At 39.0% G+C, this 26,440-nt stretch overlaps 1 protein-coding gene across 3 annotated transcripts in view; it reads right to left on the reverse strand.

Annotated features, from left to right (window-relative positions):
- LOC121959726 (A-kinase anchor protein 2) overlaps positions 1 to 26,440 on the reverse strand; it is a 106,988-nt gene that overhangs the window by 25,737 nt on the left and 54,811 nt on the right. For 2 of the 3 annotated variants that reach the window (XM_042509195.1, XM_042509196.1), the window contains exons 8-9: positions 24,634 to 25,461; positions 14,818 to 14,903 (exon numbers count right to left, since the gene is read on the reverse strand). In XM_042509195.1, coding sequence (XP_042365129.1) covers positions 14,818 to 14,903; positions 24,634 to 25,461 — 914 coding nt within the window. The remainder of the gene's footprint in view (positions 1 to 14,817; positions 14,904 to 24,633; positions 25,462 to 26,440) is intronic. The other variant, XM_042509197.1, reaches the window with a different exon arrangement.

A 26,440-nucleotide genomic window follows, 5' to 3' on the forward strand; every position in this document is an offset into this window, starting at 1 on the left:
TGACTATTAAATATATACAATATTGTATTAGGTATACTGTCAAACAACTTAGTCACATATTGTCTAATCTCTAAAAACAAATATCTGCATGGAAGGGTTGGATGATGTCTGTTGGAATGATGAATGATGTCTTTTTTTTCCCAAGTGAAAATCAAATGCATAAATTACCATTCCCATTAAAATCACAACATGTATGGAAACTGCATTATCTGACAAAAAATCCCATGCAGCCCTAAACTCACTAAAACATAATCTTTGTTATTTTATTGTTTAGATGAGCTATCTGTTCAATTCTGCCTCATCTATGCTTAAAACATCTTTCTGTAATGTTAGCTATTTCACTCATAATAAAGAAAATGCCACGACCAAACGACAAAACTTTCTCAGAAGTTCATGACACACTGACAATAATTCTTTCTCTTTTTTTTGCCTCCCTTGGTTATGTAACAATCCAGCTCTTTCCTGCTGTTAATTCAGCATGACACAGAACTTGCTGTCAACTAGCATTCCTTTTGTTTCATATCACATCACATCACGCACATAAACACACAGTGAATATGACAACTCAACAACCACGAATACTTTCAATACACCACCCTGTAGTGACTGATGGTTCCAGTCTTACGGGCAACAAAAACACTTTTCCATTTCATCTATAACTAGACAAACTTTATCTTACAAACAGACCTGTTACCAAAATAGTTTTAGTCATCTCGAAACTGAAAATGAAAAGATGAGCCTTGAATTGGAGACAACAGGGTGATCATGCAGGAAATAAGCCACGGACAAACATGAAGGAACAAATTTTCACTAGGGGAGGAGGGGACACATGGACGGCTGAGTCTGAGGGTTTCAAGGATGTGCTTGCTTCTGTGTGTGTATGTGAGTCTGTGAGAGAAGAAAAAGCCACGGAGCATATAATTGTAATCCTTTCCCAGCATGAAGCGGCCCATTTTAGTATTTTGTCCCGCAGGACTCTCAGTGCCGAGACCACACAGTGAGGCTACCAGACCAATGGGCTTAAGGTTTTGAATAAAATTAAGATCTGTGGTCGGGGGAAGTGAACGTGTAAGCTATTTTGTGGATTTTATCTTGAGTGAAAGGAGGCCATTAGTATAATATAAATGCAAAGTGGCTTTTCTGCAGTATAAATTGCAAGACTGGTTGCTTGATTTAATTTCAGTTTCCAAGAACAGATTTAACGCGTGTTTCTGTGTTTGCCTGTTTTCTATGCAAGTGTGGCCACCCTGCATCATCAGTGAGTCACCACCTTTAAGTGCTGACGCAATGTTGCCAACAATTAGCTCCAATCAGCAGCTCAAACTTAGCATGGCCTTAAATGCACTGTTTGAGTCAGAGAGGAGAGAGATTAGATTAGTGACTTGCATTACGGCACAACAGTCTAGCTATGTTTAGAAAGCTTGATGGATCTACCTCCCAAAAACACACCCCTGCAAGCTAGATAATTGGCTGGTTTGTAATCTCTACATGTCACTGACTGGATAACAGAATTTGTCAAATGCAACAAATTTAGACTGGATGGCAACGGTGATGGGCTTTATAATAATCATTTCCATAACTTTATTGACGTACTTTGAAAAAGGTCAGCCTATATAGTGAAAACGCCATAAATGATTGAACAGGGACTTCCCAGTCATTTGCAGATAAGCAAATTGTTCGCACTTACTAAATTAACTGTCTTATTAGACATTTCGCCACCAACTAGCTGCATGTGCCAACAGACCAGACCAGAGGATCCAAAGGATGTCAGTGTCGTTTGATGTGTGCTGGGATTATAATTTTGACAAGTTTGTATGCATTTAATTCTTGTTAAACAAAGGTTTTATGGACATGTCTGATAACTGTTGGAAACTTGAGTAAATTGGCTTGATTTCTTCTCAAACATGGGGAGGCAATGAGCAACAAAATAACAAATTATCCAAAACTTATCATGAAAATAGTCACAAGAAAATTACAAGAAAATTACCTGAAATTCGTATAAATAAATAAGACTTGGAAAAAGTGTTTAAAAAACTACAATAATTTCGTAACATAATTGTAAATATGTAAATATGAAAATATGAAATTAGAAATATAGTTTTTCCCTAGCTTTTTTTCTTTTTTCCCTAGCTTTTAAAAAAAATAATTTTCTATTTTCTCGCATTTGTGGATCATTTTTACTTTACCAAGCTGCTAATTGCCTTTTCCTCATGTTTTTGAAAGAAAATGCTCCCATTTGTTCAGGGTTCAAAGGGTTAAACAACAGCCAAAAATATATGTATTCAAAATTTTTCCAAAACATTCCGTTAATTTCAAACCATTTCCAGGTCTGGGAAAAATTTTTTTCTAATTCCAGAACTTAACCAGGTATCTAATGACAGTGTAAACCCTAAATAATAGCTCTCAATGAAATTAAATAGTTAAAGTGGTTTTGATAAAAGCATGCATAATGATGAACAGTTTCTGACCATTTTATCAATCACCAGCACACTCTTTTCAGTATAGCCTAAGTTGACTGACCATAAAACAGATTTGCACCTTCTCAAGACATAACATCCCATCTATACGTTATGAGGCTGCACAGCTGTAGCCGACCCTGCCTGAGCAGCACATAAAAGATTCATTAAAGACCTATGCATGAGCTTACTCCCAACCACCAGACTGAGCACATTAACACTATTATCCTTAGAGACTGGATCTCTTCCCGGTGTTAGCTTATAGCATTAACTAGCTCTGCCTCACACTGAGACCAGCAGTGTGTTAATCACCTGTCTATTTCCGGAAATTAGCTCATTAGCCAGCAGTATTTAGACCGCAGGAGGAAGGAGGTTTCACACAGGAAGAAAACAGCCTGGTGACAGCAAACATGTCTGAGCCGGACAACCACACTATTCCCCTTTTTATTTAGATAATGAATTTCCCCAACAGAGCTATTTTCTGTGGTTTCAAAGGGATATCAGCGGAAATACAGCAGCAACCATTTTGTGGTCCATTTTCTGAGCGAAAAGAAAGGTATCTATTTGCATTCTTAGAAAGCAAACACACGCCAAAACTGAGTCAGGACGACATGACCTGAAATAAGACCTGCTGAAGAGCTTTAAATTGAATTTATTCCTGTCTCTGCTTGTTTACATGTTACCACTGCAGAAACAAAATATCTTCCTCACTATGAATTCCTAAGGTGCACATCAGGAAATGACTTAACTCTTATCACTTTACTATATTATACGGGGGAAAATGTGCATGACCAACTTGGCTAGAAATGTCCTGAAAATTGCAAGAAATCAGAAAAATATAATAGGAAAACTACCTAAAATTTGTTTTTAAAAATGGGGAGAATTAAAATTAGAATTTTCATTGTTAGAAAATTATCCGTAGAAAAAATATCCTGGAAAACAATATTTATAATTGCAATAATTTTATATTTAAAATGTTACAGAAAAAATATGATAAAATACATAAAATAAATACCTATATTTTTTTATATTCAGCACTTTTTAGGTAATTTTCTTGTGTTTTTGTTTTGTACTTTTATTTAATGTATATCTTTTATCTTGTGTGTGTGTGTGTGTATGTATGTAAGAGAGAGAGAGAGCGAGAGGGGGATTCATTACTTGGACTGAACAGTTTTTGCAGAAAATGATTTTTGGAGACGTCTGTCCCTGCGTATGTGAATTACACCTCTGCTAGCAAGCAAAATTTTACCTGCTCGCAGCCCCAGAGCTTTCAAATGAATCTTTATTAACAATTGTCGATAGCTAGAATGGTTTTGCAGGAGCTGACGGACTGATATATTGTCAATTTTCCATGTACAACATGAGCACTCAGGTCTGGCTTGCAATCATTCACAAAACTTTTTGTCTTGTGCCAAAAGTCGAGACTGAATTAGGAAAAAAAGCTTTTAGGTTCTCTGAACCTACAGCATGAAACTATCTGCAAAATGATCTTAAGCCTCAAGAAATGGTGACCATGAATGAGTTATGAACAACGTTGAAAATCTTTAAGTCCAGGCTATCTGTATGCAAATGTTTTATCTGATCATTCTGTTTCTGGAAACCATGCGCTTTTATGTGATTTTTATATGTTTTGAAACTCTGTGGTGCTGCTATTCTTGGCCAGGTCTCCTTTGTAAAAGAGATCCTTGATTTCAATGGGACAAACCTTGTTAAAGGCTAAATAAAATAAAATCGGACCATACAGTGTGAGCACATAAATCGTGAGCATTACAGAAGATTTACTTCTACAGTATGAGCTGAACTTAAAACAACAATCACACAGTACATGCTCAACTCTAACTGGCCTAGTTATCATCTTAAGATAAAATCTCATAGCTAACCTTTAGCTAACCTTTAAGGAAAACTCCCCACAAATTCTGCTGCAGTCTTTGACGTTGAGCACATTCCAGGAATTATTTCATGATGAAATGTTGCAATCGACTGTTTGGTGTTCCTTCTTTTACCCCTGCTGACTTTTCTTCTTCTGATTCACTGACTGATTTCTTGTGTTACATTCTTCTAAAAAACCCCTCTACAACCTGCAGGAACATCTTTGGATTTATTTTATTCGGCTGAGAGAGCAATTGCGATCATGACAGCAGCTGAAGAAAGTGAGTTTTTTTCAGTTGAAAAAAGAGAGAGCTGCACCCTAGAGGTCTGCTCAGGATTATATATTTTCAAACCTGCTCTACTGCCTGCGAATCTGTCTACCTCATCCCAAAGTAAGATTTTTTCTAGAGGCAAGGGGAAGTAAAAGTGGATAAAAATGTTACGGATCATGTCCTCCATTCTTTGACAGCTGTGAGTCATTTCCCAGAGACAAAATACTAAGCACATGGTTGAACCTCAAGTATGAATCAAAATTCAAGGGCACTTGAAGAAATAGTTGGCAAAAATTACCTCACTTTCTAAAAATGCCCCGATTTTGAGGGTCCGTGACCTGGCTGGGCTCTCATAAGAAAAAGACAACGGTGCCCTGGGCCCCCTCACACACTGCAACACCCGAAACCCAAATAGCATTCTGACATTCCAGTTTAACACTGGAATGAGATAAAGAGACCTCTGCAGCTTTTCACCACCCAAACATGGCACTGTGTTTTGAAATGAAGGCCGGATATTAGAGGTCAACCTAACTCCTGACTTCCCGGATATACAGATGAAGTCTCCGCTTTAGTATTTAACAGTTTCTTTGCCTTCTTTCTAAAAGTTTTGTTCAAAGGTACTTTTCTGAATTATGTCCCATTCCCTGTATTTTTGCACTGCCTTTTCATTGTCTGTCTCTTTTTTGTAAACACAGTATTCGTGCTAGCAGGTGGTTTGTGCTTTGCTTTGTTAAATGAATGACTTCTGTTGCACAGTTCAACAATAGCCGGTGGATGTTGCAGACAATAGTGGGTGGCGGGGGTTGTGTAATGGTGGCCATCACATGGCTGGGTTGTATTGTTACATTTCCTGCATCCCTTCAGTTCTCTTCCTCTCTGGAGCACAAATACCACAACATAGGACAAAATACTTTGATAGAAGATGGAATGTGACAAAAAAAATGACTCTTTGACCTTGTTGAGTAATTAATTTAGACATTTTTCATTCATTGTCATTTTCAAAGTGGCATGAGTCTCCGCACAAAAACCTTGTTCCGTTGTCTTGCAGGCACCAAACCAAATAGTTTAGCTGAGCCAATCAAAGTTTTGTAAGCAGGATTAAGACTAAAGAAGTTATCTTCTTGTGCCAGAGCCAGAATTAATTCCAAACAAAAATGGTGAGATACACATTTTTCCAAGCACAGATTGAACTGCTCTATGATTGCTTCTGAGTCGAGTGCAAAACATTAATGGGTGAAAATGTCAGTCACTCCAGAGTGACCAGCAATCATAAAAAAATGAGACAGAAAAATACAGTCAAAACAGATAGCAGCTTTCTTTTGATTATCAAGCATTAACACATTCTCACTCCCAACTCCTCAAATATTGAAGCTTGGTTAGTGGCCCTACACATCATGACACTCCAGGTACCCCTCCAATGTCAGTTTTAGATGCTTGGGTTCAATTTATGCTCAATACATGCAAAGTGGTTTTTCAAAATAAACTTATGTTTTGACAGGAAATATACAGTTTATACTTATTAAATGCATATAGTATCTTCTCAAAATAAACTTGAGCATAGGTAAAAACCTTATTTTTAAGTTTACAAACAAAGGCATTTTTAGGCACTTTTGCAAAGTGCTTTCATCTCTTCAAATTTGCTTTTTACTTTAAGAAAAGTGTCAAGGTATCTTTTTGCTGCATTATCAAAGAAGCTACCAGTAATAAACCAGAAACTCACACAGACACTACTGTGTCCTTTCATCACTTTTAACTGTCAACCATCCCCGTGAGACAATCAAAAATAGCCACACTGTGTTATTCACAGCTCAAAGGACTATTTAAAATCCCAGCTACTTCAGACAAGCACAAACACGAGGAGGCTTTGTTCAAATGTTGGGAAAGTCATTTTCAAGGCTCAGTCTAACAGCTGGCCTCAGGGGCACTCACATGATTTCCAATGACAAACACTCAAACCACAAGTTTTTTTTTTCCTTATTCCTGTTATTCACTTGTTGTCAGCTGATAACACACACGCGACATCTGTAAACCGAGAGGTGAGAGCATACTGCACACCCACAGTGTCATAGCATACTACAATCGAGTATCAATGACATTAGAGTTCATCTGATCAGCACTGATTTGACTGTAATGTTTGGGACTTCATCCAATAACACAAGGCAGAATATCACTCTCTTCCTGGAAGACAGCCAGTGGAGGCCCATCAACAGATCAGCCATTGAAAGGCCATGGACCAGTTAATGTCAACAACACTTTGAGCTGTGTGAGGCTGAACAGACTTCCTACTGGCACCCTCCTCCACATCCTTTCCTCACGCTTTCCTCCCTCGCCTTACAATCACAGCTCCACCTGCCCCCAACAACACACACCTGCACCTTTATCTCTCCTTGTGCTCATTGTTTCTTGTCATCACGCCGGTCTCTCTCATCCCGTCTCTTCACATTCCCATTTCCAGGTCCTGTGTGCTCTTGGCTCACCAAGCTTTAGCATCATCAACACAGCTGTTACGTAAGCTGTGATTATGTGTGTGTATGTGTGTGCTTTCTGGGAAGAGGGAGAGGTTCAGAGGAAGAAGACATCATTGATAAGTTTGTTGTTCCTGTCTGTGTTCTCACAGTCCATGCTGCTTAGAGGGGCGCGGACGGAAAATGCACTTCCAACATACATACGCACGCACACTGCACAAACACACAGAAACCTTGAGCTAACAGGCACTGACTGTCTCTGTGGGACATCCAGTGTGTGGCAGGTACCTCCTGTCATTGACTATATAATCAAATGGAGAGCTGGCTGTGATTTTTCTGCCTGCTGGCCTAGCAGAGGTATTGGCAAACACTCTGTCTGAATTGGCAGTTTGCTGCTTCGCTTCGTTATTTCCAGAATGAGCTGGTAATGTCAAATGGTGACCAAACAAAAAACAGATGATGAGCTGTTCTAAACAGAGTGTGGACAATAAAAACAGACTTAAACCTCCACCACAACTTTGTTAAACCTTCAAATTTTGAATGTTACAGAGCTCATACTGATAAAATGTTATGGAAGCTCTTAAAATGTACCTGAAACACCACAGTAAACTCTTCAATGAGACATGCTGATTAAAAAGATGTAGCTAAAACTGATCTGACGCTGTGGTTTTGATGCTGCCTTTGCCTCTTTGCATTGTCTTGCCAGGTGGATGTGTTTGCCTGTCTTATAGGCACTGCTGTGTAAACTGTGTGCAAAATAAATAAAAGCTGTCAAGTCCAAAATTAGCTCGACATGAAGACATGTCTTCGCAGAGCAACTGCAAGAATGTTCAGAGACACACGCCTGATTTTCTGAACCCCTTTGGTATTGTAAATCAATCAGCATGACTGGATGTGATGTGAAAACAGGGTCAGGGTTAAGTTCAAACAGCTTCTTCACCCTGGGTTATTTTGGTAACAGCAGGAAGACACACTTTTCTTTGGTGCAATGTATTTAACCAGAATATTTCTGCACAATGAGTGACTATTTTTAAGATAAGTGGTCACACTGAATTTGGTCACCTGTCCCAATAGAGTGCCCAAGGGATGATGATTTTTCTGTAGGCTGACATGGGAGCTGGCGTCACCCTGGTTCCCTCCTCAAAAAGCCTATGGGATTTATTCATTAGATTTTGAATTACGGCAGAAAAAAAGCTCTGTGGCAAACAAATGTTCATGATTCTTACACATTTTGTTCAGTAAGAAAACCTTCACAAAACCTTCACAAAACCTTCACACTTCTATGATTTTTTAAGCAATTGCCAGAAATAGAAAGCTAATGTTAGCATTAACAACCTACACTGCGGTCACATGACTTAACGTCACAACCTCAAAAATGCTGTAAAACCGTGTTCAGTGTGATGACACTCTGTAGTTTAAATTAGCCACTTGTTAGCAGTTGCCTTTTTTAAGACACATAAAAGCTTTAAAATTCACGAGTGGGGTATTTTCTAATGTATTTTATGTCGTAGAACAAAACATGAAAGTCTCTTAAGCTTGTGTTAACCACAGACCTTATTTCATTCTAACCAAAACCCAATTCAAAGAATCCATTAACTTTGAGATGAGGGAACCAGACTTGCTGAAATACTAACTCATTTCTGAGCTTTAGGACTCATACCTGGGGCGCTGTATTTGGTGGATTTATTTACCGAACTTTTTTGGTACCATGAGTGACCATTTTTAAGACAGATGGATTTGATCACCTGACCCCATATGGGTTATTTACCAGCAAATAACTTTAACACTGAGCTACACAAAAAAACAATATCAGATTTAATTCCTTAGTTTGAACTGAGAAATGCCTCTAATGCTCTGATCCAGCACAAAGAGGACAAAAAAACAACGCATATCAGCCTATTACAGCATGGCAATGTCCAGCTGTCCTTGAACTTTGTCAAAGTCTCCAATCAAAGAAATTGCAAGTTGCTTGGCAACAGCCACAAGCGACAAGAAAAACTGAATACTCACCACAAGCAAATCTGCAGCAAACAAATGAAGTCTGGTTTTCTCTGATCATGTGCCAGTGCTCTGTTTTTGGTTTAATCGTCTGCTACTGCATGACAAACCAGCACAATTGTAACCGCCTCTACTTTTTAACCTTTACAAATGTTAACATGTGCATATTGTTCAAAATGCAACCAATGAGAGCTTTTCAGCTCGGGTGGGGCTGAGATTTTGTGCACTGCCATTTGGCCATGTGTTGTGGTTTTATCGAGAGGCTTTAACAAGAGCAAGAGCATGTTAACAGTTTACAAGTGATGTTAATGAATACCACATGATGAGCCAATATGACCAACATGATGGGTAACTAAACAAGACAAAAATCCAGTAAAACAACAGTATAATGGTGTTTGTTGAGAGACATAACTAGGTAAGTAAGAATCCATCCATTTGCATTGATATATTGATTTAAGTACCAAAGATACAATTTGATAAACGCAAAATGAAAAAATGTATCCAAGTCCTTATCTTTAGGATATGCCTTTACTTTGTAATTCTGTGTCACCGTCAAACGGCGGCATGAAGATGGCAGGCAGCCGAGAGAAATACGATAAGGATAAAGCAAGGAAATAAATCAGCAGTTTGGAAATATTTAAGATTTTGGAGAAAATAAGGGTCAACAGACAGAGCACTTATCATATGTAAACAATGACATTATGGGATGAAGGACGACATCTGCCTGGACCAACATCTCATTCATCTAACTTCTTGCACCATTAGCTGCTCTGTTTCATTAATGTTAGGCTTAAAAATGTGCATGCAGGCTGATATTTAATCATGCTGTTCTGTCGGGAAATGACTTTACCCAGTGAGTAAGAAAAAGTATGAATAATACATGTAAATTAAGCTAAACTCCGCTAGCCGCTAGGCTAATTTATGCAGTGTAAAAGTGCTTAAACTAATACTGTGAGACCAGCAAAAAATTGTTTTGTCTTTGCACCTTGAAAGTTATTACTGAGCTGAATTTTATACTTCTGTTAAAGGGTCATGTTGCTAATCTATGTTTTATGGCTGTTGGGAAAGGTTTGCCTTCAGAGCTTTAAGCCAGTTAGCCTACAAGTTTTAGGCCATATCATCCTCCTTCAGATGCGCCTTTATATTGGATTATGTGTCACCATCATACAACATCAGGCATATGATGGCAAGCAATATGATAGCATACTATACCATAGATGATGAAGATAAAATTATTTACTCTGTAATAAATCATCAGAATGAACCACTTTTAATTATTTACAGTTATTTCTATGTTGTTTTTATCTTTTTTTTGGCAAAAAAGGGGGCAGCATCTTCTGTAACCAACTGTGTTAAATAAGCATGCAGCCTAATTTCTGCTCATATCAATCACCGACCCCTAAATCAAATCGAAATCATATTGTGGCAGACTTTGTGAAGTCTTCAAATATTGTATCATTGTCCAAAGCATTGAGATAATATTGTATTGTGATTAGGCCGGTGATTTATACTTCTATGTGTTAGTGGAGTCAATTTAAAGTAAACTCTACTGCACTTAAGTGGTTACAATTATTAACATTATTTATGTGATGTTTTTATCATTTAAAGCCAAAAACAAAAAAAGAAAAGGGTGGCAGCACATTCTGTAACAGATTGTGTTAAATGAACATATAATATCGGCTCATATAGACCCTAAATCAAATCAAATGAAAATCATATTGTGGCAGACTTTGTGATATCTGCAAATATCATATCGTTCCCCTAAAAACTGATATAGTATCATGATGACACTGGTGACTTGCACCCCTAGACAAAACACGTAGAAACACCAACAAGACTGTCTCTCTGTCTCTGCCAAGTCATTTAGTGTGAGGATGACGGAAACCAGGTTAAGGTCATTTCTGCATATATCTAGGTTAAAGTGATGCAGAGGAGGAGGAGCACACAGAGAGAAAAAGACACTACTGCAGCAAGCAGTCTGGTCCACTAACCTCCTTTGGCTGTGTGTCTCTCTCACACACAGGAGAGGAGGGTGCAGTATCCTGTGTCCTCACCACTTTTAAACCAATCAGTGTAATTACAAGCTCTATCCCTGTTAACCAGCACACACAGACACACACACACACACACACACGCACACAAACACACTTCTACAAAGAAACACACAAACAGAGCTCACTGAAAAAAACAGCATACCAAAAAAGCCCAAACTGACAGACACACGGTACACTTTCACTCACTAAAATATTACTTTTCCAAACTTGAGTTACATTACATTTTTGTTTTGAGCAATATTTTTTGTTTTAATTCAGTCTACCTGTGTGGAGAAAGATGTGTAGCAGAGCGCTTATCCCCCGGAGCTCCTTACCGGACCGACTAACGGCTAATAACCGGGATTAGATTTTAACGGGCGGAGGCGTAACCGACCTGCTGACTTCTTCTTCTTTTTTTCCTCCTTATTCTTCGGCGTTAACGGAGGAAAAAAACGTGAACACAGCAGCTGCAACCGGACGTTAGAGAAACAAACGGACAGCAGAGGTAGAGGACCGGATGCTCGCGTGCTCAGCAGCAGTAATAACGGTAACGGCAGCCTACGACTGGGATGACATTGAGCTCCTTTTTACGCGCCAGCTTTTCCAACCGGCGATTCCCTCCTCCCCCTCCTCTTCCTCTCTCCTCGCGCCCTCTCTCTCTCTCTCTCTCTTTTTTTTTTTAGGCACGCGCGCTGAATAATGCAGGGCTCGCGAGGTCCCGGGAGTGTTTTCTGTCCCGTTCCAGAGACAATCAGAGAGCGAGCCGCCAGCGCGAGCTCCAGCCAAGCACAATGAGGCCGACCCGGACGGATCAGGTTACCGGCCGTACTGCCTTTCATTCATTTATTCAGCTGCAAAACAATCTGACCGCAGCCCAGCCAGCAGCCCCCTCCCCTCCGTGCTCCTGTAGCCCACCTCCCTGTCTCCCCACCTCCTGCTCTGCCTCCCCTCACTCAAATGTGCTCAGGTGGCATTTTCAGAGGAACAAAAACAAACTCAGAACACTCCAGAACAGGCAGTGGTGGTAACTAAGTCAGCTGGCCCAAATTTACTCAAGTACTTAAGTACAATTGAAGATAAATACGCTACTTTACTTGAATAAAAGTCTGTTTTGATGGATACTAGGGGAGACTGGGGTCGGTTGCAACATGGGACAGTTGCAGCAGATCTTATTTCTTCAATCAGACACATGCAAGAGTGATTATATACTGCTGCTTCATTGCATTCAAAGGGGCTCTCTGCCAATATTACTCATAAAGTCCAGTTCACTACCAGCCTGCATCATGGGAAGTGTAGGAGGGAGTGTACTGGGTTGTGACTCATAGAAGGGGCTTAAAGTCAGGATATCTCTCCCTCTGCTGCACATATTTTGATCTATTTTCAGTATGTCTTTCACAAACCTTCCAGCTTTATGGAAATTAGACAAAAAATTGACGGAGTGAAGCAAGTAGAAAATATCTGTAGATACTGCAGGGGGTGTGGTATATTGTAAACCCCCCCTGATACAAATTGTGATTTGTGATATTTCATAATATTAATAACACTAATTTGAAAACAATTGAATTAAGGGGGAGATACTGTACTGTTTATTCTATGTATTGTATGTTCCTGCTATTACTTCACAGGTTAAGATTCTACTTATAAAATATTACAAGTTAATAGATAATATTAAATAAGTAGGTATATAGAAAAGATATATACCTACTTATTTAATGTATCCATTATAACAATGCAACGGTTGTAATGAAATAATAACACTCAGTGGGCCTCCTGCATAAAAAGTAGACTTACTTTTGGATTTTTGTAAACTGGATTTTGTTTATGAGATTGACATGTCAACTTAAATAAAATGTTTACTGCTAAATTGTTTGTTAGTTTTTGTTTCGTTGGTTGATTTTTGTTATATTGTAGTTTTGCAATTTTTACACAAATAAAGGATATAGCTTCTTCTTCCACCACTGATAACAAGTAAAGTCCAGGACATCAAGTGTCAGAATTATTAAGCAAAACAATAAACATGTGAATGAACAATTAACTAAATAACTAAATACATATTAAACCATGACCTTTGTGAGCCATAAATACAGAAAATCCCAAATCAATCTATACCATAGAGAACCAAGTGTACTATGGGAATAATATTGTTGCTATAAACTTGAAACTGACTTCACTACATGATGGGATACAACTCCCTTTAGGAATATTACAGTATATTAAATTGATGTCATAGTACTGTAGATAGATTCCCATAAGTACAATAAGGTCACTTATGTTCCTTTAAATGCCACAGACTCCGTACAGGAAATTTACTCAGTGCCATAAATGTACAGTGTGTACTTGTAAAGATATCACATAGACACTGCAGAACAAATATGCACCTGTAGAAAGGAAACAATGCGACTAAAAGGCATCCCAAACATGCACCCCCACAGCAGATCAGCACAAACAGTCTATGTGGAAGTATGCACAGTACATTGTATCATTTTCAGCCACTGCTGTATTTGATTCTGATTATTGGTGATGATGTTGTGGGGCACAATGTGTGTCTGATGCTGTGAAGCACAACGCTCTTGATACCGGTCTTTATCTAATGTATTTTGCTGTTGTTGCATTGGTCTGACAGCTGGCACAAGCTGATAAATTGATAAATGGTTATGATAAATGGTTATCCCCAAATCAAGATTATCAATCTTTGATTTGGGGATTTAGTTTCTTTATGTGCCCACTTTCCGTTAACCTACCTGGCCTACATTCTGTGTGCACATAATTTAAACCCTCTGAAACTTTAATATCACTTTTTTGTGCTGCGCTCCAACGCCCTCACAGGTATTTAAACCTTCGAACCCTCGAGCAAATAGGTTTGCTTTCTTTTGAAGACAATTTGCAAGAAGTGTTTCACATATTGCAGGAAATTAGTAAATTTGGGGAAAAAAAAACTTATTTCTAATTATCTTTTTTTATTGTAAGTGTTTAAGTAATTATCATTACTTAAGCACTTTTATTTAAGATTTTTTTTCAGTTCATTTACTGGCTTTTTTTGTTGTTGTTTTTAATTTAATATTCTGGTAAATTTCTTGTACTTTCTTCAATTTCTTTGCAATTTGTTTTTTGTGTGTGCATGTGTGTGGGGTCCTTTCTTTTGAAATTTCTCACGGCATTCTTCCCATGTTTTAGAAAAAAAATCAAGCAACTTTTCAAAGGGTTAAATTAGCAGCCTGAATTCCTCAGCAATGTACCACAGCAAGAACCTGCACGGTGCAGATGTTTCCAGTTGAGCAGAACAAACAGTTCTAACATGTTCGCATTCTCTCCGCTTTGTGGTTGTCTTGTTCTTTACATCTTGATTTTTTTTCTCTTTTGAGGTATAATAAAACTGACCCGGAACTTAAAGAAAAAAAAATCAAAAACAGACCAGTCTAAAACACACACAATACACACAGCATTTCAGCGAGTGGCCAACAAAAGTGGATAATGGAGCTGGAAATTGTACCCTGAAAGCCTGTAATCCAGTGTAAAGGTTGGACAAAAAGTCGCCTTTACAACCGCATCATGACAGGTTCCCTGCGATCTGGTGTACTCTTTTGATGTCAAACCAAGTTTTCTGACAAAGGTGTGAGTATGTTGTGTGTAGAATATTTGTTGATATTCGCCCTGCCCTTCGTTGTAACCTCAAGCATCCTTAAATATACATGAAAACACACTCACATGCATCGAGACTACTCACCATGGCGGTGTGAGGATGTCTGGTTGGAATGGGAGCTTGATATCCATTTGCTGTTGTCACGGTAACCCCTGGTGTTTGGCCGTAGCCTATGATGAAACAAAATTGGAGTTATTGTTACAGCCGACATCTTTATTAGTCATCATCTCTTTCATATTCATTTGCACCTGTGTGTGACCTTTTTGGCACTCAACCGTAGACTGTATAAAGCATGCAGCATGCATCTGACCTATAAACATGCTATTAATGGTGATTTGTATAACATGCACATAATGCTTTTGTGGACTGTAACTGTAAGCTGGTCAGTTATTATGATTATTATAATTCTTTTTAATGCAACCAGAGCAGCTGTGTCCGCATGACTAAACTAATAAATCTTCAAGTCTTCACTGTGCTCTGTCTTTATTTTCCTTTTAAATCTTGGCTCTGTTCTGTGGTACTTCAGTGACCCAGCTCGACCTCAAGGAGTCATCTGATTTCATCTTATCATTCTCAACCTCTTGACACCCAAACTCACTGCAGCTGAAGTAACACTGCTGTCAGATTAGGAAAATTTATCATGATGAACCTATCAAAACAGGATCATACGATACTTTTACTTTTACTAGCCTTCTGCAACCACAGCCAATACTACATCAGCTACTACCACCACTGCCACAATGGCTACTCCAACAACTTGAGTACTTGTAGCTGTTACAGTACTTTGTTAGCAGTAACTTATAGTAGTGGCCAGTGGTGGAAATTCAATGTAGTTCTTTTTTTTTTTTTTTTTTTTTTTTTACAGTATGTGCAATCAATTTTTTGCTACTTTATATTTCAACTGTACTTTAATTCAGAGGGAAATGTTACAATTTTACTTCATTACATTTATTTGATAGCTATAGTTACTTTGCAAGTAAACATTTTACACACAAAACATCTGACCAGTTTAGAAAATGTATACAAAATATATTTAAAATATATCAGGGCAACTGCTAATGTGTGCCCCATAAAGTCTGAGTCCTTGGCAGCCGTGCGCATTCGATTTTGACCTGCAGCCCTTTGCTGCATGGTGTTTTCCCCACTCTCTCTCTCTCTCTCTCATGTTTCCTGTCTATCTAGATGTCCTATCAATAATGGCAAAATGCAATAAATAAATAAATAAATAAATGCAAATAAATCTTATGAAATAATAAATATATTAATAAATATCAAAATGCTGCGTAAACATGAATACATGATTAATAATAACCCAATAAATAAATACCATTATGTCACACTCTTTAAAAGGATATTCTGCAGATTAATGGATTTTTTTTCCAATACATTGTTTTAAGTTATACTATATTTACATGTGGATCTTAATAGTTCTTTCACCACTGGTGGTATGGATAGTACTGACATTATTGGCAATGGTATTAATTGTAGTCGTGGCTGTAGTAGTAGCAGCAGTATTAGTAGCAATAGCAGTGGTAGTAGTGTTTTAAAGCTACTTCCAGGAAAGCGGAACTATAAGACACAGCACATGTTGTAACTCAGAACCATAGTCATAAATTAGAATCAGAAACATAATTCAGTTACCCTCTGCTGCATCTTAATATGCTAACTACAAAAGATATCTAATTCTTAATTTTTGCATTAAATGCAATATTCTATGATTTATTGACCTATTTTTATCATTATATATTATAAAGATTAAACAAATACGGTTATTATTTTAATGAGAAAACAAAGTATGACGAAACATGGAGATAAGTGAAAACACAAATTGTGCAATTTTAAAAAATACCATTTTGTTCAGTACTGGTGACATAGTCTACATGTGACCATGTGCTGTCCAAATCACAATGCTATGATGCATGCTTACAGTGATACATATTTTCTGCCGCTGACACGTCTGTTATCATCCAGTCGTGTGTGTGCGTGAGTGTTTAATAATTATTTGCAGTCATGGTTTCTATGAAAAACACCAGGCTGTCATTGTCCTCAGATAGATCAAATAATGCTCATTATCACGGAAAACACACCCATTCTCTGCGCAGTAAAAGTGTATGTAATGTGTTACTCCTGTGGTCAGATGCTGGTTGTCATGACATCTGTAATATAATCATTTATCACCTTGTATTATGTCCTCTGGGGAAGTGTGTGCGTCATGTTTGTGTCGCTGCCCTCTCAAGATCATGTGCGTTTTAAACAGAAATAATGACACCCAGTCCTTCATCAGGGATACATGCACATTATCAAAGGAAAGATGACATTTTACAACTGCTATATGCAAAAGAAACCTCTAAAATATCTATCTATGGTTTCAAAAGATGTTCATGTCCTGATAATATGTTCATAGTGTATTGTATGTAAACTATTTATCGTGTATGAATGTTATCTGGAATGTCCTTGAACAAGACTGTGAATGCCTCAGTGTTCGTGCAGTGTGCTTTTGAATGAGTACAATACATGTTTAGTGCTTTAGTGTGGTCGGAATGTTTTTCGTAACCTCAACTAGTCATTGCTGCCCTCTCTGTTCATTGCATAGTTAGAGGAGTTAACATGCAATGAGATCTTTTCTTGCAGTACCTACTATTGATATAAGGGAGGGCGCCTCAGGGCTCTTGTAAAACTAGAGCATGGGAGTATTGATTCAGCTATCTATTTATCTAGCTGTTTACTTACCAATCCTCCGACTTTACTTCACATTTGCTACCTCTCTACACCCCTCTTCCCCTACTACCTGTCATCTTGAGTACTTACAGTCCTTATGGTCCTATTTGCAGATTTTTTGCAGTGTGTAAACTCTGTAAAAGATGGCACAGTTGTGCAGTTTACTTGTTTTGAGAGTAAACCTCTCTAAATTTAAGTTTCAGGCTTTAATCTAATCCTCAGAGCACCTTAAATTGAGTGTTTGGCACAGAGTCTTGCACAAGAACGCCTCAGCATTGTTTCCAATTAGGCCAGATTATTGCATTAAAGCTGCACTTTCTGACTTTTATGAAAAGAACTTTTTGTCTTTTAATAAAACTGTCACTAAATACATACAGTAATACATGAAACATAGTTTGTTGTATAAATAATTTTCCTTCTCCTCTTCCTCATGGTGTACCTAATGACATTTGCTATAGTCTATCACAGCTGAAGCAAAACAACCAATCAGAGCTGCTGAGTTTCAAACATACAGTAGCTGCCAATCATTTCTATCACGGCTCATGACCTGCAGTCAAACTGTCAAACTAGGCAGCGCTGATCAACTATGAATCAATTCTGTTTCTGCATTTCAAATTTCTTGCCTCAAATGTTTTCAGAAACATATTTTAGTGTACTGTTAAGCTGTAAAATGAGAAAGTTTGCTCCAGCCAGGGACTGTGCTACGTTTCGGCAAGATGTTTTTTAACATGGCAGCTGGGTCATTAACTGTCAGTGGACTGCTGCATTAGATACTCCTCAGGTCTGAATGAATGTTTTCGGTGGATTTTTGCAAATGCAATAAGAAGGAACAGAGAAGAGGTGCCAAAGGAAGGTTTTTTTTTTGTTTGTTTGTTTTTTTTTTACAGAGTATCTGCTTCATTCACTACTACTACCAGGACGTAGTGACAATATGACATGGTCTTTTTTCTTTTCTTTTTTTTTTTTTTTTTTTTATAAAAGTTACACTTTTTTAGCTTTAATTTAAAATTATGAGTTGTAATTTACTGCAATAATAACATTTATTGCATAATATGCCATTTGAATCTAGTAAACATTATACAAATAACAGTGTTAACATATTCTGGGGTATGCCACTCCAAACTTAAACTTAAGCTCTATGTGAATCGAAGCAATGTGTCATTTCCAATTCACTATAACTGGGGCTCTAGTTTTGATCCACCTTGTTCACTGGCGTGCTTTCAAATAAAGATAAAAAAAAAGCTGTATTCATTATATTGGGCAAATACAGCAACAAACTGTACAATATAAAGTTGCATGAGCTCACTTTTGACAGAAAGTGACTGATAACCTCACCTGACTATTTGTTTTGTCTTATGCATCTTTTGAAAACACTGGACAAAATAATCACCTAAATTTCAGGGTCAAAATGTGTGTGCTTGTTAGTGGCAGTGGGTATAACAACAGATAGAGGTGCAGCAAGGAGAGCTTGTGATCTCTTTCATCAGCAGCCAATGAAAAAGTGAATGTTAGAGACAGATGGAAAGAACAACAAGCAAGAGACGGTAGGAGGGCACTGGAGAAACTCAGCTTTATTGACCAAAGATAGAGAGAGGATACAGACATTAGAGAGAGAGAGAGAGAGAGAGAGAGAGGGAGAGAGAGAGAGAGAGATAATGTGATAGAGTGAGTTGTCATACCCATAGAAAGAGAGAGAGAAAGAGAGTTAGAGAGAAGTGTGAACAATAGAAAATGGCTCCTTTTTGTTTTAACAGTCCATACAACCATGAAGGCAGTCAGACAAGAAAAAGAGAGACCCCTACAGAGTCAGAGGAGTACTGCAGGCGTGGCAGTTGGGCTGGTAACAGGTCTGGTGTTCACTACAGCTCCTTGCTTACATCACAAACCCACACAGACAAACAAACACACACACACACACACACACACACACACACACACACACACACACACAATCACACACACAATCACACACACAAACACAAACCCACACAGGCTAACTTGATTGGTCAGGCTCCATTAACTTAGCTGTACTCTTTTCGTCCTCTTTTTTTTTTTAAATGTGTTTTGAAATTGTATTTCCTTTTGTAGGGTCCAAAAAGTAACTGCTTCTTTGCTCTGTTGCACACTGTGTGTGGATTACACTTCAGGGAAACGAACACTACACTTTCGAGGATGCACTTCTCAGCATAGCCTCCTCAATATTTAAAACCAAGCAGTCATGCGATGAATATTTCTGCCAATCTGGGACACTGAAAAGGACATTAATAATTGTCCCCAGCCTGCACAAGCCTTGCAGGCTACAAATAAACTTAATGAGGGAAAATAAATACTCAATAGAGCCATGTTTTTTTCTTCTGTTATGATAAATTTGAACCAAGAGAATAAACACAGACTTGGTGAAAAGGATAATGTGAATTCATTAGCATCATTTTTTGGGGGTAAAAATATTTTTTTGCAGATGAATTTCAACCATTTCTAGCATTGATTACAGAAAAAAATTGTAATGACCTGTCTCGAGCAAATCAAGTCAAGTAGATTTTAATGTTTTATTTAAAGGTATACTATGCAGGATTGTCTTAACGGGCTTGCCAGAGAAGAGGAAAATGAGGGTGAAAGCCAATCCTGATTCACTCTCATTGGGCGTTTCGCCTGGCTTTATTTGAATTATTTTCCGGCACTGTGTAGGCTTTGACGGTATCTATTTTTTCACACCATCATGAAATTTCACCGGCATATACAGTATATGATGTTATATGATGGTATTAGTGTATGGTGGTCTCTCTTTCTGCTGTTGTTGGGCAGCTGTTTACAGTTTTGCATCCCCCAACAGTCAGAGTTGGAGCTGCCTCTTCCACCAGTGGTGATGAAAGAGTGACCTCTGGTGGAGCAAGATGTGCACTACATACAACAAGTTAAATAGAGAGGAGCACCTGTATTTTTGACGGTATCAAAAATCATGGCCTTGGGATTTATTAATATCCTTGTAAACAGTAATACCATAATACCGCCCATGCGTAGCGCTGTATCTGATGCTTACGGCCTTGCACCAGGTTGCTACCTTTTTACAAAGCCCAACCTCACTTGAACGCTTTGGGGTTACACACCCATACACGTCACAAACGCCAAAAATAAGAGGAAATAAGAAAATACAGGCAGAGGGCAGTCTGCAGAAAAATACACTGCTAGACACTTCCAGTGGGTCATAAGTGATGACTGAGAGGGATTACGTCTGTTCTTTATGGGTATATACATTGTTTAATAGAAAAGTCCTGCATAGAATATCTCTAAATGAATGGAAACAATAGCTGCCAGGAGGAAATCAGTCTAAAAACATGTGTTATGATGTGGAAAAAGGTCAGCAGTAATGTTAAGTTAATGTTTGTTAACAGGCTACCATGCAAATCCAATAGTTATTGATTATTTAAGATGCATCCCCTGCATATTGTTTCCTCAGATGCCTTCGAGGCCAACATGTCTGAGAATGGTAGCAGCCGCCAAAAAGAGTTCAAAGAGGGTGGTGGTGGTCAGAGAAGGGGGTGGGGGGAGTCATGTGAGGTTAATTGTGAGATTACACACAGCAAAGCAGTGAAGTTAGAGAATGAAAATATACAAAGCTTGCGTTTGTGCACTCATACAGTCTTCATATGGCATCGTAGGACATCAGAACAATGTCTAGTACCCATAATATTCATCTCTAGACCTCTATATAGATGTGGAAAATAAAATCATCACTAAGTAGAATATAGAGCGTATTTACATTATTTATCTACACAAGAAACTAGACCCCGGTGGTGGCCAACCACACAGCCAGCTAGACTGACTGACAGCAGCAGTGGCCAATCACACTATAGCGTGTGTTTGAAGGGCGACAAACAGTTCTGCACCAACAGGACAGCTGAGAGATGGAATTGGATAGTTGTGCACAGAGTCAGGTAAGGAGATTTACTGAGACCTTTCAATGCTGGAAGTGTACTATTTGTTGCTGCGGAATATATTGTTTCTATTTTTAATTCTGTTTATGACTATTTTCAGAGTTAGTACACAGTGCATAGAAAAATGTTATGTTCTTTGCTCTATGGTCAGTATCAGTAAAGCAGTCAAACACATGGCTGAAGAGAGAAAGAAAAAGTGCTGCACTCTGAAAAAAAGGTTATTAAGGCTCTTCAGGTCAACTTAGGGATGTGTTAACTGCCACTTTTTTAGGTTCTTTTTTTATATCATGATGTGAATAAAAGCATTTGGGTGCAAATAAATCATTGGTGCTGCAACTAACCTTTTTTTCCGAGGTCAACTGATCTTACAAGTATTTTCTTGATTAATAAATCATTTGTTTAGTCAAGAAAAAGTCAGAAAACTGTGATAAAATCAGTGTGTCCCAAGGCCTAAAATGTAGTTCTCAAATGTTTTGTTTTGTTGACAACCCAAAGATATTCAGTTCGCTGTCATTGAGCAGCCCAGTCAGCAGAAAGAAATGTTGACAATGTTCTTTGCACATTTCATATGTGTCTTAACATTTCTAGAGTGACAACTTTTTCATTGGGAGGTGGCAGGGATGGTGAATGGCATGTCATCCAGATGAGATGCCAGACAAGCTGCAGACCACCATTTGAGACCAACAAACCCGGTTGTTTTTTAGAGAGTCACTACTGTATTTCCTGAAGCTTTTTAGCCCTCAAACATGGGTGTTGCTTAGCAACTGATGACACTTTTCCCAATGGCTTTTTAACCCCCAAAGGTGCATGTTTTTTAGGGATTTGTCACTGTTTTTCCTGTGACCTTTTCAGCAACAAAATGTGGTTATTTTTAGGGACCCATCACTGTGTTTCCTGCAGCTTTTTAGCCCCTAAATGTGGGTGTTTTTCAGCAACCAATCACTTTTTTTCCAGCTTGGATAGAGCCAACAAAGCAGTTGTTTTTTTTTAGCAAGACAGTACTGTTGAGTATGAGCCCCAAAAAACAAAAACAGTGTATTTTTGTGCTAAAACCTAACTATATGTTAATAATGGCATTGTTGAAACTGTGTAATGTGAAATATCTGCAGCTTGCAGAATTGTACAAAGCCAACATAATATTTTTCTGGCGACTGGGTTACATAGAATAGTAAAGAAATCTGAAAGTATTTACATTCATTAAGCTGGAATCAGAGAATTCTTTTTTCTTAAAAAATTACTCAAATCGATTGATAAAAGATCAAATTAGCTGGTGCTTAATTTGTAGTTGATAGCTATTCGATAAAACACAGCTCTATAAAGACCCGAGTTTGATTTGAGCCAAGGACATCACTTGATACACACCTGAGCTACACAAACAACACCAAATTGTGGTACTTTGATCTGAAGAGCCTCTCTAACCTCTTTGTAAATGTGCGGACGTCTTCTTCAATCACATATCCGGACCATATAACTTTATTGATCTCACTCTAACAACAGGTATTTTTCTGTAGCGTACAATGGCAAAGTGAAGTCACCAACGCTCCAAAAAATCAATTTACCTGATGCCTATTGAGCACCATCCTCTCTATTCCATATAACATGAAAGACACTTCAAAGGGTACAAAACTCTTTTCAGAGCATCCATTATCATTCAGCAGAATGAGGGTGATCACTGCTTTTAAGGGCTTTTCTGAAAACCAGCCAAGTAAATGACCTACACTGTGATATATATGATGTTATATTGACACCCAGGCCACATTATTTGCAGCACCCTTGTAAACGAGGGCCTGGTTGGTGACTACTGCATGAGCTGGCAGTGTTTTCAGTCTCTTTGAGCTGTAAAGGGTACATTGGATCTCTGGTGGCCTTCTGCAGCGATGAAGTGAATTTAATGGACAAAAAGATGAATATTAATTGCACAGAATCTCATTCTCTAAAAGCTCATTTTGAGCACAGCTGTAATTTAAGGATAGTGCTTGTTAAAATTCATTATTTAAAATATTTGTGCCCTGCTGTTAGTGGTAGTAACCCATGTTTGTTTTCATAGATGGAAAAACATGTTCCTTTGCTGCCAGAGTGTAGGCCTACTAAGCTGCCATTAGCTTCCTGTGCTCTATAGACACACTGGAAAAATTGGCTGTATAGATCCTACTGGCTGCCAAAAAGGTGTTCCACTGCTTAGTATTGGCTGCTGAGTTCGGAAGTACTAGAATAGGAGGAAATGGCCTCAGCAGTGGAATAGCTGGAGTTAATGGACAGAATGACAGAATGAAAGTGGGAGAGAGAGAGAGAGAGAGAGAGAGAGAGAGAGAGAAAGAGAGAGAGAGGAAGAGAGAGTCCTGTTACTACTAACTATATTGTCAAAAACCTCCCACAGAAACAGGTGTCCCAACAATTCAATGGCCTTTTAAATTTCAAAACAAAAAAAAAGTTCAGATAACAACGGCAAACTGAAATAAAATCCTAAATTTCTAATTTTCTCATTTTTTTTGCTAGGACTACCAATGTGGAAGAATGAAGAGGCACATAAAGAAACCAAGGCAACAAGTACCCTCGTCTCCACCCTGAGAGTCAGAGAGAGTTGGTACAAGGAAGGGGGGATGGTTTGTTTGTCGGTTGGGTTGTGCAGTTGTTTATGTGTTTCTGAGTGGAGACAACAGGATCTGTCCAGGAAAAGGAAAGTGGGAGGTGACTGAATAGAGAGAGATTTAAAAAATTGCTGAGACTTTGTGTGTCTTTTTGAATGTTTTATAAACTGGCTTTAAAAGTGACGATCTAGTTGATTGTCCAGACATACTGTTGGCTTAGACAGCATGGTGTTGTGATTGATTGTCCATAAAGTCGAACTGACCATTTAGAGTAGTTTGTATCTGTGCTGTATGTTTGAACATTAATATAGCAGCGTGAAAGCATAATTCCTGCTTAATTTGAATTTTTGAATTAGAGCCAACTGTGCTGTCCGAGGAGTCTGCTGAAGTGTTGACAGGGAGGGTAACAAAAAAGCAGGGATGCAGAGGTAATAACGTAACTGAGTAAAAAGTCAAAGGTCAGACAAGAGCATGTGTGCGTGCATGTGTGCGCCAGCCGATCAAAGTCCGGAGGAGAAGGAGGAAGGTGGGGCTTCTGTTAGTAACCATCCAGAGACAGAGGAGAAGAAAGGGGTGTTTTGGGTGATAATAAAAGGGTGGAAGAGGGAGAAGATTCAGTCACATGAGGATGCAGCACTCGCAGCGTTTCCTCTTGTCTGTACCTGTGGCGGGGGTGAGGCCGGGCGGGGGGGCCGTGTTGGCATCGGGGTTGGCGGGGGGCGAGGAGGCGCTGTCGGGCTCACGGCCATCAGATGACAGTTCCGTGCTGACGGCTTCAGATGTGACCGGCCGCCCTGACACGAGGTCAGCCGCCGTGCCATCGATGATGGATAGGTCGGTGACCGTCTTCTCCCTCAGTGATTTCTCGTCGTCTTCATCGATGAGGACCACCTCGGCCTTCACGGCGCCATCAAAACCTAACAGCCGCCTGCTCTCACTCATGTCCTCAACGTCCTGGTAGCCGAGGAACACCATGGTCACCGGATGTTCTGCACTGGCTTGGGGTGGGGAGGTGAACTCGCCACCCGGGTGAGCTGAGGAGCCGGGCTGGGTTGTAATGGGAGCAGAGGGGGGCATCATGCCAAGCCGGGTCTCCCTCTGGAGGGTGACCTGGGCCGGTGGGCTCGAAGGAATGGATGGTGGGGCACAGGAGGGTGGAGACAGATCGTCAATATCTGCTGGGGAAACGTAAGCCTGTGGGGAAGCTGGGGTCACCGTCACCTGACCTCTGCCGCCATCTCCTCCATGTATGACAGGTCTGGCAGCTCCCTGGATCAGCTGGTCAACCTGCGCAGAGCTCCAACCGTTCTCCATGGCAGTGGTGGACACGCCCCCAGAGGATGTGACCTCATAGACCACTTTTCTGCCATCGTCGTAGACTTTGACGCCTCGCGACGCCGCATCCAGCGGGCTCACGCGGTTGGCTGACAGAACGCGCTGCTCGCCAGTCTGCGGGTCATGCTGCACGTTGATCTCCATGGCAAACATTGCTGTTAGACGGGAGGAGGGAAGGATGAATAGGAGGAGAGACAGGGAGGAGAGAGGGGTGGAGGCAGAAGGGAGTGGGGTTTGAAGGAGTAAAAGTGAAGGGGTGGGGAGGAACCAGTGAAGGAGGTGGGGGGTGATGAGAGGGAAAGAGTGGAGGGAGTGAAGCATGAGGACGGGGACACAGTGTTCTCTGAAAGACTGACATCTGCAATATTAGTTTCTTATTCAAACTGGTGTATATGTGGTTAGTAAAACACAAAACATTACCTTAACTTTGTCCTTTAGAGATGTTAACCACAGACGAAAGTGAGTGAACATGAAAACTTCATAACTTTCCCTCACTGTGTCTAAGTGAGGACAAGTATTCTGTAGATATCTAGTAAACAAACTACAGGTATTTTGTGCAATTAAGTGACTTAGGACTATAAAATATGTAAGTTATAATAGTGACGATAATTGTATGGTAGTCACATTCTTTAGAGACCTTCACTGACTTTTGAAAAAATGTCACTTTCAGTCCTAAGGGTGGGCAATACATTGATTATCATCTTAGATTTTGGATATCGTAATACCCTAAGTGTTGCCTTTTCTTGGTTTTTAAGGATGTACTACAGTAAAGTGATGTAAATCTCTGAATTTACCAAATTGTTCTAGCTGTTCTGTTATTTCCCTTTATCCATTTTGTCATTATACCCACATTATTGATGGTTATCTATCAAAAATCTCATTGAGCAAATACTGTGAAAGCACCAACAGACAACCCTACAATGCAACTGCAATATCGATATCAAGAGATTTGCCCTAAAATCATCGTATTTTGTATTTTAATTTTGTAGTGTCAATATTAAGTAAATGATAATAATAATAATAATAATAATAATAATAATAATATGAATAATAATATGAATAAGAATAATAAGAATAGATATTGTTTTTACCTGAGGTGTGGTTGTGTTTCTTCACTTGTCATTTTATGTAAAA

Source organism: Plectropomus leopardus, chromosome 20 (genome assembly GCF_008729295.1).
Source record: "Plectropomus leopardus isolate mb chromosome 20, YSFRI_Pleo_2.0, whole genome shotgun sequence".
In the NCBI taxonomy this organism is placed as follows: Eukaryota; Metazoa; Chordata; class Actinopteri; order Perciformes; family Serranidae; genus Plectropomus; species Plectropomus leopardus.